Source organism: Camelus ferus, chromosome 9 (assembly GCF_009834535.1).
Source record: "Camelus ferus isolate YT-003-E chromosome 9, BCGSAC_Cfer_1.0, whole genome shotgun sequence".
Classification (NCBI taxonomy): domain Eukaryota; kingdom Metazoa; phylum Chordata; class Mammalia; order Artiodactyla; family Camelidae; genus Camelus; species Camelus ferus.
The window spans coordinates 65573397-65589410 of record NC_045704.1 but is presented as its reverse complement, the minus strand read 5'-3'; the positions used below and the strand labels follow the sequence as shown (position 1 = coordinate 65589410).

Genomic DNA, 16014 nt, shown 5'->3' with positions numbered 1-16014 from the left:
TGTTACTAGGACAATGGGATAAAGACAAAGAGGTAAGGGTGTGGGAGGGAGCAGGTCAACAGATCATTGGCTGTTGTGTCCATATGAAAAATGGAGATGAAAGGCGTTCTAGAAGATGTTAGTACGTTGTTTCTCTGAAATGTCTTACAAATTATGACACGAAATTATATTGCTGTATGCGTGCCAACTTCAAAAATAACATTATAGTACCTTAAGTGGACGCTGTCTTGGCTTTACGACCCTAGTAGGTCAAGGGTCAGATGGGCATCCAGGGGCCTGGCTTTTCCTGCTCATCTAAATAATAAAAGCTTCCACTGCTACAACACTTCATTTTATTGCCATCTTATTTCTGTCATAGGCCCTGTGAGATTGGTTGGGTCAAGCGTCATCCAGAAAATAACCAGCTTCCAGTTTCTTTAATTATGCAAACTAGAGCTAGGTGACTGAGATCTTGCCTTTGGTCTGCAAGACATAGGGAGTTTTGCAAGCCCTAGGGGAGTGCAGAATTTCCTGAAGATGTTGCAAGGTGGCTGGCTTTCTTCTGAAGTCATGCAATATTCTCCTTTGCTTTGGTTATGACTGCAGAGGTGCTGGGAAGTAAACTGAACCCTAGCACCTTGGAGTGGCCTTTTCTCCACAGGCCCCCAGAGGTGAGGCCAGCTCATTCAGAGGGAAGGGCTTGGTGCTGCTGCTTCCAGCTAAAGGCTGTGTGGTCCGGCTCCACCTTCACGGGTCCTTCTGAAACACAGGTGTTTTTGCTGAAGGAAGGAGATGCAAAGGCTTGGAAATTCAGAGAGCAGAGCTGGATGGCTGAGATTTTACAAACGTTGCTATTTTGCTAGTTTAATTTGGAAAAGGACACACAGATTCCCAAAGAAAACGAGCTTTGCGGAGGAAGAACACATTTCATCAGGATATTTCATCAGCAGTCACACCGGGTCTCTCCATACACGCACCGCCCCGTACCTTTTAGCTCCAGGTTGTGCGGCGATGCGAAGAGTCCCAGGAACCGGCCCCGCCTCACACAGGCCCTTCTGGGCACGTTTCAGACGGAAGTCGCCCCTGCTCCCCCCGACACCTCCAGCCCAGCAGACGTGGGCTTCTGGACATCCTGTCTCTTCTTTTTCTAACACGGCATGTCATGTGAGGCTGTTAAAGATTTTCAGACTTCACATCACTTTCCTTGAGGCTAGGTAAATCTCTAGAGAATTGACTCTGGTCCCTAATGAAGAGGAAGAGTACCTGGTTTTTGGAAATGACCATCAGCTGAGGACGCTAAATAGCATCTTACAGAGGCTCTGCCAAGCGTATTTAAGCCTGGTGGGTTTTTAAGTATTTGAGGCTCTCAGGGGAATGGAGTTACTCAAATGGACAAGATTTTAACGAGAGTCATCATGCCCTGAATATAACAGCAAATGATCTAGTTCCTGAAGTATTTAAAAAGAAAGTGAAACTGGTTCACACTGTTTACTTTTCACAGTAAAAACTACTGAAATCAGATCATCTTCCCTGAAAGCGCACCAGGGTTTTTGTAAAATGTTCCTTCCCGTTCTTTGAAATTCGGAGTTCATAAGAAAACCAGGGGCTACGCTTTATGAGGGCGGCACTCGAACAGTGAAGAATGCCCCGTGGGGGTCAGGCAGTGCTGTTCTGGAGAGCAGACGGGGCAGGCTCTTGAGTCAGCCGAGCGCGTGACCGAACCACAGACTGGGTCCCACGCCAAGGCCCGGGGGAGCCGCTGCCTCGCTCTGTGCAGGCTGAGAGCTGAGCAGACGGCCGCAGCGGCGTTCGGAGGGGTCTCACAGTGCCTCCGAGCGTCAGCGTGGGCGAGCTGGAGCGCAGTGTGGCGTCAAGGGCCTACAGAAGGCAGAGGAAGGGTTAGGGGAAGAAGTGACATACAAGGGGAAGAAGCATTTTTCTCACAAAGCTGGCTTCGTAAGGCTTTCGTTTGTCGGGTGGTGTGCTGTGGCCACGTTCCCCCCACGCGCTTGAAAGCGCGCGGCTGCCCCAGTGAGTTCTGGTCCGCCGAGCCTGCTCCAAGTCCTGGTGGACCCCCTCTTCTTAATCCTGTTTGCTGCTTTCTTCACAGTTTCCTCCAAATTCAGGTATCTGTCTTGAAAAGAACACATCCTGGGTCTTACCTGCTGCTGGGCCTTCCCTCCTGAAGCCGCCCTTGCCCAGGCCACACCTCCCCTTCCCGTCCCTTCGACGTCTGTCTCCGCTTCCTAACTCCCCGTCCGTCCTCCCGTGCCATCACGATGTCTCTGCCCATCTCTGACCACCGCAGCGTGCCCTGGGCCTTTTAGGTGGTAAGACCGTATAATTTAATGTCCAAGTCAGAACACTTCTGGAAGTACAAGGGGAAACTTGTAATTAATAATAACGTTGATCGGACAGTTATAAACGAGGGACTGTCCCAGGCAAGCCAGGCGGAGGCCCCTCTTCAGGGCGTTTACCGCAGCGTGCCTCTCTCCCAGGCAGGCCGAACATTCTGAGCGCGACTGTCTTGTCTGTGCATCCCTTCTCATGTCCAGTCGGTACTTTAAAAAAACAAGCTTTTTATTTTGAAATAATTTTAGATTTAGAGAAAGGGGCAAAGACAGTAGAGTTCCAGTGCACCCCTACCCCGTTCCCCCGTCATTTACATTCTGCATTTCCACGGTGCATTTGTTAAAACCAAGCAGCTGCACTGGTTTATTACTACTAATTAAACTTCAGACTGTACTTGGACTTCACTAGCTTTTCCATCTATGTCCTCTTTTCTGTTCCGATCCGGGCCAAGAAATCACACTGCATTTAGTTCACACGTCTCCCCTGGTCTGTGTCCCATTTTCAGTTTTTCCTTGTTTTTTCATGACCTTGACAGTCTTGAGGGTTACCAGCCAAGTTTCTCACAGAAATGTCCCTCCAGCGGATCTGTGTTTTCTTGTGGTTCGACCGAGGTCGTGGGCTCGGGGGCAGCACAGCGCAGAGGTGGAGTGCCCTTCTCCCCAGACGTGTTGGGACACGTGAAGTGCACGTGGCGTCACTGGGGACACGTGATGTGCACGTGGCGTCCCTGGGGACCTGAACGTTCATCGCTCGAGGAAGGTGTTTTTCTTTCCCTATTCTGTTCTTTAGGAGCAGGACACTAAGTTTATCTACTCTCAAAGGGTGGAAGAACTGTCTCCTGGAAGGGATAGTATCTACATCTAGTTTTATTCACTTGCTTATTTCAAAACTGGTATTTACTTTCCTACAGCCTCATTTCTGTTTCCCGTTCAAGAGCCTATGGAAGAACAGCTTAACGCCGCCCAGTGGTTGTTCCCACCCACTCAGTGGCCTGAGCAGCGGGAGCCGCAGACCAGTGCAAGGCGGCGGGCTGGGCGCTCCAGTGTTGTGCAGAGAACGGCCGAACAGGCACCGAGGGCACCTGGATGCCTCACCAGCCGGTGACGCAGGTTGAGTAGTGGTGAACTCGGGAACTGGCGCAGTTCATTCACTTGGCAATTCCCCTTTGGTCACAGCCTTTTCAGCACAGCTTTCCTTCCTTTCAGTCTCTTCAGGATCTCTACAGAAACATGACCTCCATGGGTGTTCACGGAAGACTCACAGAACCTCCCGGACCAGCATCCACCACATCAGACCCACTGGGTCAGCAGTCTTGTTACTACAGGGGATGACAGTGTCCACATACCGAAGAGGAGACCCCGTGTTACACAGAGTGCTGGTAGGCACGTTACCGGATGCTTCTGAGAGGCTCATGGCCGGCCCTGGGGTTAGTAACAGCCAGAGATTCTCCCAGAAGGCTGCCTGGATCTGGTTAGCGAAGGTTCCAGGAGTGAAGCACCAGGCAAACAGGAGTGGCTCCGGGGCAGCAGCAAAGGCCAGCAGTCTGCCGGTCGGGGTCCCTGGAGGACGACAGTGACGTCAGCCAGTTTCCAATGACAGCAGTGGCACGAGCTGCCAGCAGGAGCTTCTCCCAGGTCCTCTTCAGATTTGTGATCTAGACGCCATCGTTTTTCCTTTTCTGGATGAAACGTTCCTCTTGGAAATCAAGGTTGTTGCCACCTAAGGGGGTTCCTGCTGCAAGGAATGTGAGCATGTCCTCCTCTTTGGTCTGCGGGACAGCAAGAAGCCTGGGCAGCGTGGAAATTCCCCTTTAAGTCACGATGGGATCAGAGCAACTCCACGCTGGCCCCCCGGGCAGTGCAGGAGGGCTCTGCCCGGATCACCTGGAGTTCTGTGAGGTGGGCTTCTCTCGTCCGCCTCACCTATTTCGCAGTCTTCTGTATCAGTACGTACATTTTATACTTTGCACCACAATACCATACTGTTATCTAGTTGCTGAACCTGTCCCAGCACTGACCGCTGGGAGCGTCCAGGTTGGCGCCTGTACCCCTTTGACACACCACTAACATATTTGTCTTCCTCTCATTTATTGCATTAATCTAATTCTCTCTAGGTCTGTCCATGTTGCTGCAAGTTGCAGAATTTCATTCTGTTCTATGGCTGAGTAACATTCCGTTGGACACACCTTCTTTACCCATTAGTCTGTTGATGGACACTTAGGTTGCTTTGGCATCTTGGCTAGCGTAAATAATGCTGCTCTGAACACTGGGGGGTGTGTATCTTTTCGAATTAGTGTTTCCATTGTCTTTGAATCGGTACCCAGCAGTGGAATTGCTGGATCATGTGGTAGTTCTATTTTCAGTTTTTTGAGGAACCTCCATATTATTTTCTGTAGTGGCTGCAAAAATTTACATTCGTGCCAGCAATGTACCAGGGTTCCTTCTTCTCCACATCCTTGCCAACACTTGCTATTTTTGTTCTTTTTGATGATAGCCATTCTGACAGGTGTGAGGTGATATCTGATCGTGGTTTTGATTTGCATTTCTCTGATCAGCAATCAGTCGAGCATCTTTTCATGTGCCTGTTGGCCATCTGTATGTCTTTTTTGGAAAAATGTCTAATCGGGTCTTCTGCCCATTTTTTATTTAGGTTGTTTTTTTGATCTTGAGTTGTATGAGCTGTTTATTTTGGATATTAACCCCTTATTGGCCATATCACTTGCAAATACGTTTTCCCATTCAGTAGGTTGTCTTTTCATTTTGTTGATTGTTTCCTTTGCTCTGGAGAAGCTTTTAAGTTTAATTAGGTCCCATTTGCTTATTTTTGCTTTTGTTTCCTTTACCTTGTGATGGATCTAAAAAAATACTGCTACTATTTATGTCAGAGTGTTCTGCCTGTTTCTTCTAGGTTTCAGGTCTTACATTTAGGACTTTAATCCACGTTGAGCTTATCTCTGTATGGTGTGAAAGTGTTCTAACTTCATTCTTTTCTATGTACTTACCCAGTTTTTCTCAGCACCACTTATTGCAGAGACTTTCTTTCCTCCATCTGATATTCTTGCCTCCTTTGCTGTAGATTATTTGACTATAAGTGTGTGGGTTTATTTTTGGGCTTTCTAGTCTGTTCCACTGATCCGTTTGTTTTTGTGCCAGTACCATACTGTGTTGATTACTGTAGCTTTGTAGTATAGTCTGAAGTCAGGGAGCATGATTCCTCTAGCTTTTTTATTTTTATTTTTTATCTTTTTGAGGGGGGATTAGGTTTATTCAATTTGTTTATTTTAACGGCGGTACTAGGGACTGCACTCAGGACCTCGTGCGTGCTAAGCACGTGCTCTGCCACTGAGCTGCACCTTCCCCCTTTGCTCTTTTTTCTCAAGGTACTTGGGCTGTTTGGGGTCTTCTGCAGTTCCATATAAATTTTGGGATTACTTGTTCTAAGTCTGTGGAAAATGTCATGGGTATCTTGATAGGGACTGCATTAACTCTGCAGATTACTTTCAGTAGTATGGGCATTTTAACTGTTATTCTTCCAATCCACACACTTGAGATATCTTTCCATCCATTTGTATTGTCTTTCCTTTGTCAGTGTCTTACAACCCTAATATACAGCATAGGGAACTGTCTATATTAAAATCTTGTCATAATCTATAATGAAAAAGAATATGAAAAAGAATATATAACTTAATCACTATGCTGTATACCAGAAACTGACACAACATTGTAAATCAACTATACTTCAATTAAAAAAATTAAAGGTATCTAAAAATGTAGCTTTAATAAATTTTTTATTTGATACGGTGGTTTAAAAACCTTTCAGAAAAAGAAAAAATGAAAGCTATTATGTTAAAAAAGATTGTCCATTTCCTCCAGTTTGTCCAATTTGTTGGCATATAACTGTAGTACATGAGGTATAATTGACATTTAAAATTACATTAGTTTCAGGTGTGTAACATGACCCTCTATGTGTATATAGTTAACATCCATTACCATACATACTTTTTTTTTTGTAATAAGAACTTTGAAGGATCTACTCTTAGCAACTTTCAAATATGCAATATAGTATTATTATCTATAGTCACTATGCTGTACATTACATCTCCATGACTTATTTTATAACTGGAAGTTTGAACCTTTTGACCCCCTTCACCCATTTCACCCATCCCCCAACACCCTGCCTCTGGCAACCACCAATCAGTTTTCTATAACTATGGGCTTGTTTTTATTTTTAAGTAAGTTCCATCCATGAGCTTTAAAAAAAAAAAAGATTCCACTTATAAGTGAGATCACATGGTAGTTCTTTCTCTGACTTATTTTACTTAGCATAATGTTCACAAGTTCCATCCATATTGTTGCAAGTGGCAAGATTTTCTTTTTTATGGTTGAGTAATATTCCATTGTATAAATATATACCACATCTTTTTTATCCATTCATTCATCTTTAAGCACTTATGCTGTTTCTCTATCTTAGTGATTATAAACAATGCTGCAATGAATAGAGAGATGCATATATCTATCTTTTAGTGTTTTATTTTTTGGATAAATACCCAGAAGTGGATTTGCTGGATCATACAGTAGTTCTATTTTTGATTTTTCGAGGAACCTCCATACTGTTTTTGTACTGGCTGTACCAACTTACATTCCCACCAGCAGCCCTCCAGGGTTCCCTTTTCTCCACATTCTTGCCAGTACTTGTTACTTCTTGTCTTTCTGGTGACAGCCATTCTAACAGGTATGAGGTGGTATTTCATTGTGGTTTTTGAATTTTATTTTCCCAATTAGCAGTGATGAGCAGCTTTTCATGTCCACTGGTCATCTGTAGGTCTTCTTTGTAAAAAAGTCTCTTCACCCTCTGCTCATTTAAATATGACTTTTTTTTTTTTTTTTTTTTTTTGCCTTTGAGTTGTATGACTTATGTATTTTGGATACTGACCCCTTATCAGGTACATGCCTTGCAAATATTGTCTCCCATTCAGCAGGTTGCCTTTTCACTTTGTTGATGGTTTCCTTTGGTGTGTAGCAGCTTTTTAGTTTGATATAGTTCCTTTTTAGTTTATTGATTTGTCAAATCCAAAAAATCATTGCCAAGACTGATGTGAGGGAGCTTACTGCCTATGTTTTCTTCTAAGAGTTGCATGGTTTCAGGTCTTAATGGTCAAGCCTTTACTCCATTCTGAGTTAGTTTTTGTGTAAGGTGTAAGATAGTGGGGCAGCTTCATTCTTCTGCATGCAGCTGTCCAGTTTTCCCAACACCATTTACTCAAGAGACAGTCCTTTCCCCAGTGTATATTCTTGGTTCCTTTGTTGTAAATTAATTGACCATATATGTATGTGGGATTATAGCTGAGCTTTCTATTGTTTCATTGTGCTATTTGTCTGTTTTTGTGCCAGTACCATACTGTTTTGAATACTATAGCTTTATAATGTAGTTAAAAATCAGGGTGCATAAAGCCTTTGTCTTTATTCTTCTTTTTCAAGATTGATTTGGCTATTTGGGTTCTTTTGTGTTTCCATACAAATTGTAGGAATATTTGTTCTATTTCTATGAAAAATGCCACTGGAATTTTGATAGAAATGGCACTGAATCTGTATATTGCTTTGGGTTGTATGGACATAATCTACGAGTTCTACCAGCTTTATCAAGGTGTAATTTATACACATAACATTCACCTATTTTAAGCACACAAATCAATTATTTTTATTTTTAAAGTTTACAAAAGTTGTGCAAAAATCACAATTTTTTTGTAGAATGTTTTCATCACCCCAGAGAGATCCCTGTGGCCATCTGCAGACAATCCCCACTCCTACCCCAGGCCCATGTAACCTCCCATCTAGTATCTGTCTTAGATATTTTCCTTCTCTGACATTTTATTATAAGTGGAACCATAACTTACATGGTTTTATTTGTGTCAGGCTTCTTTTAAGAACTTAGCATGAAGATTCTGAGGTTCATCCATGGAGTAGCATACATCAGGATTCTGCTGGATGGATTTTTTTTTTTTTGAGTAAGGGTAGATTTAGTTAGAGAGATACATACTGTATAGAGTGTAGGCTGTTTGAAAAGGCAAGAGAAAGGCCAGGAAGTGTGGGGGTTGGGTGCTCAAATTAGAGTAAAAGTAGGTACACACTCCATAGGGTGTGGGCCGTCTCTGAAGATGAGGGAGTGAGAGGTGTCCTCTGTATGGATTTTTTGTATAACCATTTACCAGTGGATGGTCATTTGGATTGCTTCCACTTTTTCATTAGTATGATTAATGCTATGAACATTTGCCTACAAGTCTTTGTGAACTGTTTTCATTCCTCTTAGGATGGAACACTGCATGGAATTGCTGGGTCATATGGTAAGCTTATACTTAAGTTTTTAAGAAACTGCCAGACCACTTTCCAAAGTGGCTGCATCATTTTACATTCCCACCATCTAGGGCTCCAGTTTCTCCACATCTTCACCAGCACTATCTTTGTCTTTGTTATAGTCACCCTAGTGGTTGGGAACTGGTATCTAATTTTGGTTTTAATCTGCATTTCCCTAATGATTAGTGATGCACCTTTTCATATGCTAAGCCATTTGGATATCTTCTTTGCTGAAATGTGTATTTAAATTTTTGCTCATTAAAAAATGGAGCTGTCTTACTTTTGAGTTCTAAGAATTCTTTATGTAATCTAGATATAAGTCCTTTACCAAGTATGATTTGAAAATATTTCCTCCCAGTCTGTGTCAATTCATTTTCTTAATGATTTTTTTTCTATTATGTAAGTTTCAGGTATACATTGCTCAGGACCATTTTATAGCATAGCCAGCTTCCAAAACTCTTCATCTTAAATTGTATTTATTGACCTGATTCTTTACTGTTCTTTAGAATCTAGAGTCAGACTGTGAGGCTAACATGGAAATTTTCTCAATTTTCTGGTCAACTGATACGATGGCTGGACTCATCTAGAAAACAATAGGTCATTATATTCCTTTTCAATTTAAGATTTCAACTTTCATTTTCAAATAAATAAAAATTGTGTCTTATAGCTAGAACGCAAGGTCTTGCTTGTCCTGGTTGGAATAGTTCTCCTCTGGGGAAATCACTCGGTACAGTTACAGCTACTGTCAGTCACCACCACACAATTATTGTGGCTAGAATTCCAGAAATGGTGAATATAGGGTCATCTATGTGGCCTTCATGGATTCTACCTGTGAAACAAAAAGGACAATCTGAATAAAACATCTAAAACATTTTAGCAGCTTTTGGGAACACTATGTTACCCTCCCACATACATTCCATTTCCCCCGGTTATGTAGCAGTGATGATGTGGGTAGAATAAACCCAGCTTCAGATTGAGCTCAGGGGGTGGGCTGTGATAGGTCTAGGTCAAAAAAACAAAAAATACCCTCTTCTTTCCCCTCCATTCCTCGCTAGAATGACTGAGTTAGTTGAGAGCATTTTCATGGCCACGCAGATTAGTTCAGGGGTGCCCTCAATTAGTGTGAAAAGTTCCAGACTCACTAGGACAGTGTGATGTGCTACCAAGCTAGGAACTACTGAACAATTCTGCCACCTGTAGAGCTTCTCAGCTGGCCCTCAAAGATCCCTCACACGTCCTCTCACCTCACGTGCGGGTGAACCTAGCGATTAGTTCCTGACTCGTCACGGACTACGGCAGAGGTGACGGGTGCCACTCCTGAGATTAGTCATGGAAGACCGAGGCTTTCCCCCATCACTTGCTCACTCTGGGAGAAGCCACATGTCGAGCGGCGAGGCACACTATGGAGACGACCATTTGCCAAGTAACTGGGAGAGGGCTCTGGACAATAGACAGAAACTGAGGCCCTGACTTCACCAGCCTGTGAGGCACTAAATCTTGCCAACAGCCGCATGCGTGAATTTGGAAGGGAACCCTCCTGCAGCTGAGCCTCCAGATGCCATAACAGCCTGGCAGGTGGCTTAGGGAGAGGCCCTACGCTAAACTGTGTCCAGATCCCCGACTCACAGAAACTCTGAGATTAAAAACTGTTTGCTGTTTTAAGCCACTAAATTTCACAGTAATTTGTTAGGCAGCAAAAGATAACTAGTACACTATCATAATAAGAGCCAGCTTGAGCGGGATTTCTTTCCTGTTATTTGCAACTGAAAGCATAACGACACACGCTAGCTAGTAGTGGTCTGATCTTGTAAAGGCTGTGAGACATTACACACGAATAATCCTGTGAACCACGGTTTACAGAGCTCACACAAACGGAAAAATACCCATCTACCTACTCACAACCATCTCCATTTCTCGTATGGAAAATTACGTAATCAGGCCTCATTCATTCAAAATCCCTTATAAGACTGACAAATCTGGGCACAGGTCTCCCTTCGCTTACTTATACACATAAAGTAACTAAACGATGATCACAGGAGAACTGCCAAGGCCACTTAAACGCCTACTGTTGAAGGTCCTTAAAAGTTCTTTAACACCACTTGTTTACACACAAACATTAAATATGCTAATTAAAAACGGTTCTTAACTGGCACCTACTCACTAAAGCAGCCCTGGAGGGCCTCTGGTTAGGCACTCTTTGTTCTCAGCCTGCCTGGAGAAGCAGTCTTTCGACCAATGGAGATAGGGTGTGATCAACTGAAGAGTATGATTAACTCAATCTTCTGTACTCAAAGCTCAACAAAACAAAAAATTCCAACCTCACTATATTCTTAGAAGGACCTTTGAACTGATGCTTACAGCGGCCAACCTGAGCTCACTGCCTAAGAAAGCGCCTTCGTTTTACAGGTTCCTTCCTCAGGGGAGCAGGGTGGTTTGAAGAGGTCACTAGGTCTAAGTCGGGAGGCAGAGACAGTGCTGATTTCCTTATGTTCTGTTTTCTAGCACGTTTAGTAAATGGATGGTGCTGTTCCTCCTTGCCTGCCAAAATACCTTTCTCGAATACCCTTCTCATAGATTTAAAGATTTGCTTGATAAGTCTTTTTTTAAACAAAAATTCAAATAAGAAAATCCAAAGTGACAGATCATTAGTGTGCTTCTAGGAAGAAGACAGGATTAGAAGCAGAAGTGAGAGGGGATTTTGGTTTTTAAAATTATACATGCAGTTCTTTACTGTTTAATTTTAATAACAAGCGTGTGTTGCTTTTGTAATTTAAAAAATAATTGAAAGGTAAAGAAAAGCTCCCAAAGATGGTCTCATTTGTAGTTTAGAATGAATTTCTTCAAACATAACATTAAATCAATACCTATCTGAGCACTTGAAAGTATGCGTAATGAAAAGCGAGGGCAGGCAGAGACGGAGAGTTGTGACTAAGGCAGGATGAGGGAGGAGACACACTGCTGGGCCGCTCTTAAAGAGGCGAGAACCTGGGATAGTAGGCGAGGGCCGTGAATCTGGGAGTACGGTCAGGGTTAGCAGAGCTGGAAGTGTGCGTCCACCTGCTTGTCGGCACATGAGATGCCCCAGGTGCTGGCGGGGCTGACAAAGGGAGCAGGGCGAGGCGATCCCCAGTGGGCACTGAGGGCGTCTGGTTCAAGTAAACTGCTACTTCCTGGGAAGAGACTCAGCAGCTGGGACGTGCACGATGGGAGGGCCTAGATCTGAGCATGAAGCTGACAGCGGGGAGCTTCCTGGATTGCAAGAAACAGAACTACCTGTGGTCGCCTATAAAGGAGGAATAACAACAAAGACAGGGTAACAAGAGCAGCAGGAAGCGACTGGGGCCGCTGAGGACGCAGGGATACCGCATTCGAGGACCTTAGCAAGCTGGCGACACCTGGAGGGGTCTACTTGGTTTTTAAAATTTCCAATATGAAAATAGAATCCAAACAGGCAGCAAATGAGAAAAAAAAAAAAAAACCCAACCCAAAGTAAAACACAATCCAACGCACCACTCTGGTTGACAGCTGGTTCTAAATATGACGGTTAGACTTTCAAGGTCCTCGCTCCTTAAATGCAATTCTTTAAGCAGGGTGGCGATAAACTGTGTAAACACCACGTTTTCTTGAGAATGCTTCTGAATTCCGAGAATCGAGGTCAGCCTGAAAGACCAAAAATATTAAATGCGTATCGAAGGAAAGGGACGGACGAAGGGGCTCCCGTCTTTAACACGGCAGGGGGACTTCTGTGAGGAGAACGAAGTCTCCGATTTAGCAAAATTCCCAGAGAGAAGGCTTTACTGAAGCTGAAGAGAAGTCTCAGGAAAAGGCTGAAAGAACAAACGTGCTGTCGCGCACGGGAAGAAGCCTAAAGGCCTCAATCGGCAACACGTCCCTCGGCACAACTGGCAGGCCGGCACGACTACCAAAACTCTGCTCAGAGAAGTAAGCCCTTCCACGCAGGGAAAGAGGTTATGTGGAGAAGCTCAGAGCTGAGAGTTGCTTTAAAAACAAACACATAATTTATACCGACTGTTTGGTTATATCACCTGAAAAACGACAATAAACAAGATTACATTTTGAATGAAACTTGAACAGTATTTTTAAGAATTTTAAAACACTAAATAGATGAAGTAACATCTTATAAGGCACTTAATACAAACTTCACAAGGAATACAATGCTTTCTTCTCTAACCATTTCCAGTAAATACTTTTAAAGATTGACTGCACATCACAGGTTCTTAAAAGTAATTTTCATTGAATGCGATTAGTAAGCATAATTTTTAGAAAGTGAACAATAATCTAGTCACAAAGATTGCAGATTGCTTTCCACAAATTTGTTTAATTTTCAGAGAGCATCCTTCACAGAGCCTTTGCAAGTACATTCTGGAAAGTTTTTTGGAAGAAAATCCTTTTTTTCCTCAAATATTCTATACTTTTCACAAAGCTCTTCCAGATGCTTATTAACCCTGGTCATTGCCACTGGGCACATCAAATATAAATAAAATAACTCTCCAATTTAAATCAATGAAGCTCAAGAAATCAGAGCAGAGCAATTCCGCAGTAGTGAGTGTGGAATGAGAAATGTCACTTTCTGAGAGATTTCTTCCTTGCTTAGCCATCTCATACCAAATGCAGAAGGAAAAGGAGTAACTGCTCAGAATTGCCCAGAGATGACCTAGACTTTGACTCTATATCCCTGAAGGTAATTTAGCAAGAACTGGAGGCTAGGTGACTCCAACAGTCCAGTGAAATCCAGAGTCGTGCCCAGGAGAAGCACTGATCCCTTCCCTGTCTCTCCCGTTTCTTTACGGCTAGGGGGTGGAGTACCAGGTTCACACACTTCATGAGCTTTTAAAATATTCCTCAAAGGTAGTTCACACTGGGAAACAGGACTACCCATGCCTTCTAAGGCCAAGCCCAAGCTGGGCACGTGGGTGAACCTGTACGCGGCTGGGGCCAGCTTTCCCTGAGGCATTTGCCTGCAGACAAACTGGAACCCAGAAGTCAGCTCTGTTGGCTTTTCCCACACTTACGTGATGTCAACATTTAAAATATTAAGTTGCTGCTTCCCCACAGTAAGACCAAGGATACTGGGGAGGGGACAACAGTGGCTAAAAACAAGGTCAGAGCAGGCAGATCAGGTGTCAAGGCCACAGAAACCTAGCTTTTGTGTGTTTTAAAAATAGTGATTACACGATACATCCAAAACAATTTCTCTGATTTTCAAAGAGACTAGTGTTTGGTTCATCTATGAAAACAAAGTTTTCTCAGGCACTTTTCAAAGTGCCATTAATATGTTTCAAATTAGAAATAAATGGGGATTACTAGATCTCTCAATCTGCATGCCCGTATGAGAACAGAAAATGATGGACGTTACAGAGAAACACATTGTAAGAGAGTGGGTCTATCGATCGCCATAGCTAGAAAATATTCTGGGGATAATAACAACTTATCTAGCAAACTTACAAGGCTAAAATTATTCTATAAATAACTTCATTATAGGTATGTTCAAATTTACCTAAAAATTTTGTTCATAAAGAGAGACTAGGGTAAACGAGAAACTTCAGCCAGAAGTAAAAAGAAAAAGGAAAGCAACATTAGGGTCACACCCCATGCTCATGAGCCCATGACAGATACTGCTCATCAATCGAGCGATCTTTTCTTCATGAGCTGGGGCCTGAGCGCTCTAAGCAACCACTGCAACTGTCCAGAGCTGGCTCCTGAGATAAAACCTACTCACTCCCCAGTCCACCGCAAGCCTGAGGGCATTCTGTCTACAGCACAGTTCTAATCCTCGCTCTGCCAGGAACGCTCACTGTGATTCTGGGCACCACCAAAGCCTGAGGGTCTACCTACAAAATGGGACTAATATTACTTAAGTTCCTTAAGTGTTACCATTGCAAAGCCAAGTGGGATACTGCAGATAAACAGGGTTTTAAAAAATCAACCATGATGACAATTATAGTAACTCACATCATGTGCTGACGAGGAGTTCTACTGTGTTCTTGTTCTCAGTGTGGATTTGCTCCTTGAACTGCACTATGATGCTGAGGGGTACATACTATTCTCACTTTATGGGTGAGGAAATAAGGCACAGAAAGTAGAAGTACCTTCCCCAAGGTCACAGAGACAGCAAGCAGCACATCAGGGCTCTGAGTCTCAACAGCTAATCTCAAAAAGCCCCGCTTTGGGCTAATACGCAAGCTTTCCTGGGCTGTAGAGCGCTGTGTAAATTTAGTCTTCACGTGTCTGACTGATGTGTCCTGTGCCCTCGATGAACACGCAGAAGCAACACGTTTTAGATTTGCCTTAGAGAACTAGAGGATTACAAATATAACACTGGCCAGCGGCAGGCAGGCAGAAGGGAATCACACAAGGCCTGGCTGGCGTGTGCTAGGAGACCGAGTGTCAGTCTGGGGCCTGGGGTTTCTGCAGCAAGTCTTCAGGCAGGTATTCGGCAACCCCTAGGCTTCTGGAGCCGGGGTTTCCTGACTGCTCTTAACACGTGAGCCCTAAGTGTTGTTGCGTAATTATGCTCCTGGAAAGTTAGCCAATGAGACTTCCTTTGATCTCATTTTTTCCCTTGTGCTTCCTCTTTAATCTTCAACTGAAAAGACTTCTCTTTCCCTACCCCCCAGTCCCTAACACAGATTGTAATGGTCATTAGAAATACATAATTTCTTAAGTGAGATCGTAAGTAATAGATAGCTTTCTAAACACTTTCAATGGACTTAAACCCTTCATGGAATAAGCAGAAGTGTAAGTGAACACATACGCTAGTAGTTACTGTGTGCCTCTAGAGAGTACATGCAGGAGAAGGTCATGTAAAAATTGTGTTTTTCTTTTTAAATTATCCTCCCTAGAAACCAGGCTCACAAATATAAAAAAAAAAGGGTGGTTTTGACAAGTTATAAAGTCATAATGAATGTATGTCAAGAAAGGTGCTGAACCCTGAAAATCTCGTAGTATAATTTTATGAATGATTCACTCAAATGAATTATGATTTCTTCTGTCTAGAAAGCAATTTACATTCAAAGTTAAATAAGGGCTGTATATAATCTATGCTTCCAGATTCTCTGGCTCGTCTACTTCAACACGTTTAGTAGCTGGCTACTCTGCCCACTCTGCCGCTCTTCCAGACGGACTGCTCCCTGGACACGTGCCAGTTCTGTGTCATCTCCGCAGTGAGAGGCTTCATTCCTGCCTGCACAGGTGAGTCCAAGGCAAGACCTTAATGTTTTACCAGTCGGTTATGGTTTTGGTCAATGGTAAGAGCTGGCTGTTGCCACTGCTAATAAACTGCAGGAGTCTTTTCAGGGTACACGCCGCCCAG

The 16014-nt window shown here is 43.4% G+C and overlaps 1 protein-coding gene and 1 pseudogene across 4 annotated transcripts in view; both read right to left on the bottom strand.

The window, feature by feature from the left end:
- Positions 1–3283: 3283 nt before the first annotated feature.
- On the bottom strand, positions 3284–5789 carry LOC116666105 (annotated as a pseudogene).
- Positions 5790–7201: 1412 nt separating this feature from the next.
- RPAP2 (RNA polymerase II associated protein 2) overlaps positions 7202–16014 on the bottom strand; it is a 73107-nt gene continuing 64294 nt past the window's right edge. For 3 of the 4 annotated variants that reach the window (XM_032487082.1, XM_032487083.1, XM_032487084.1), the window contains 2 exons: positions 12192–12341; positions 7202–9510 (listed from right to left, as the gene is read on the bottom strand). In XM_032487082.1, the coding sequence (XP_032342973.1) occupies positions 9507–9510; positions 12192–12341 (154 nt within the window). In that variant the 3' untranslated portion in view covers positions 7202–9506. Of the gene's footprint in view, positions 9511–12191; positions 12342–16014 lie in introns of those variants that run through there. The other variant, XR_004322651.1, reaches the window with a different exon arrangement.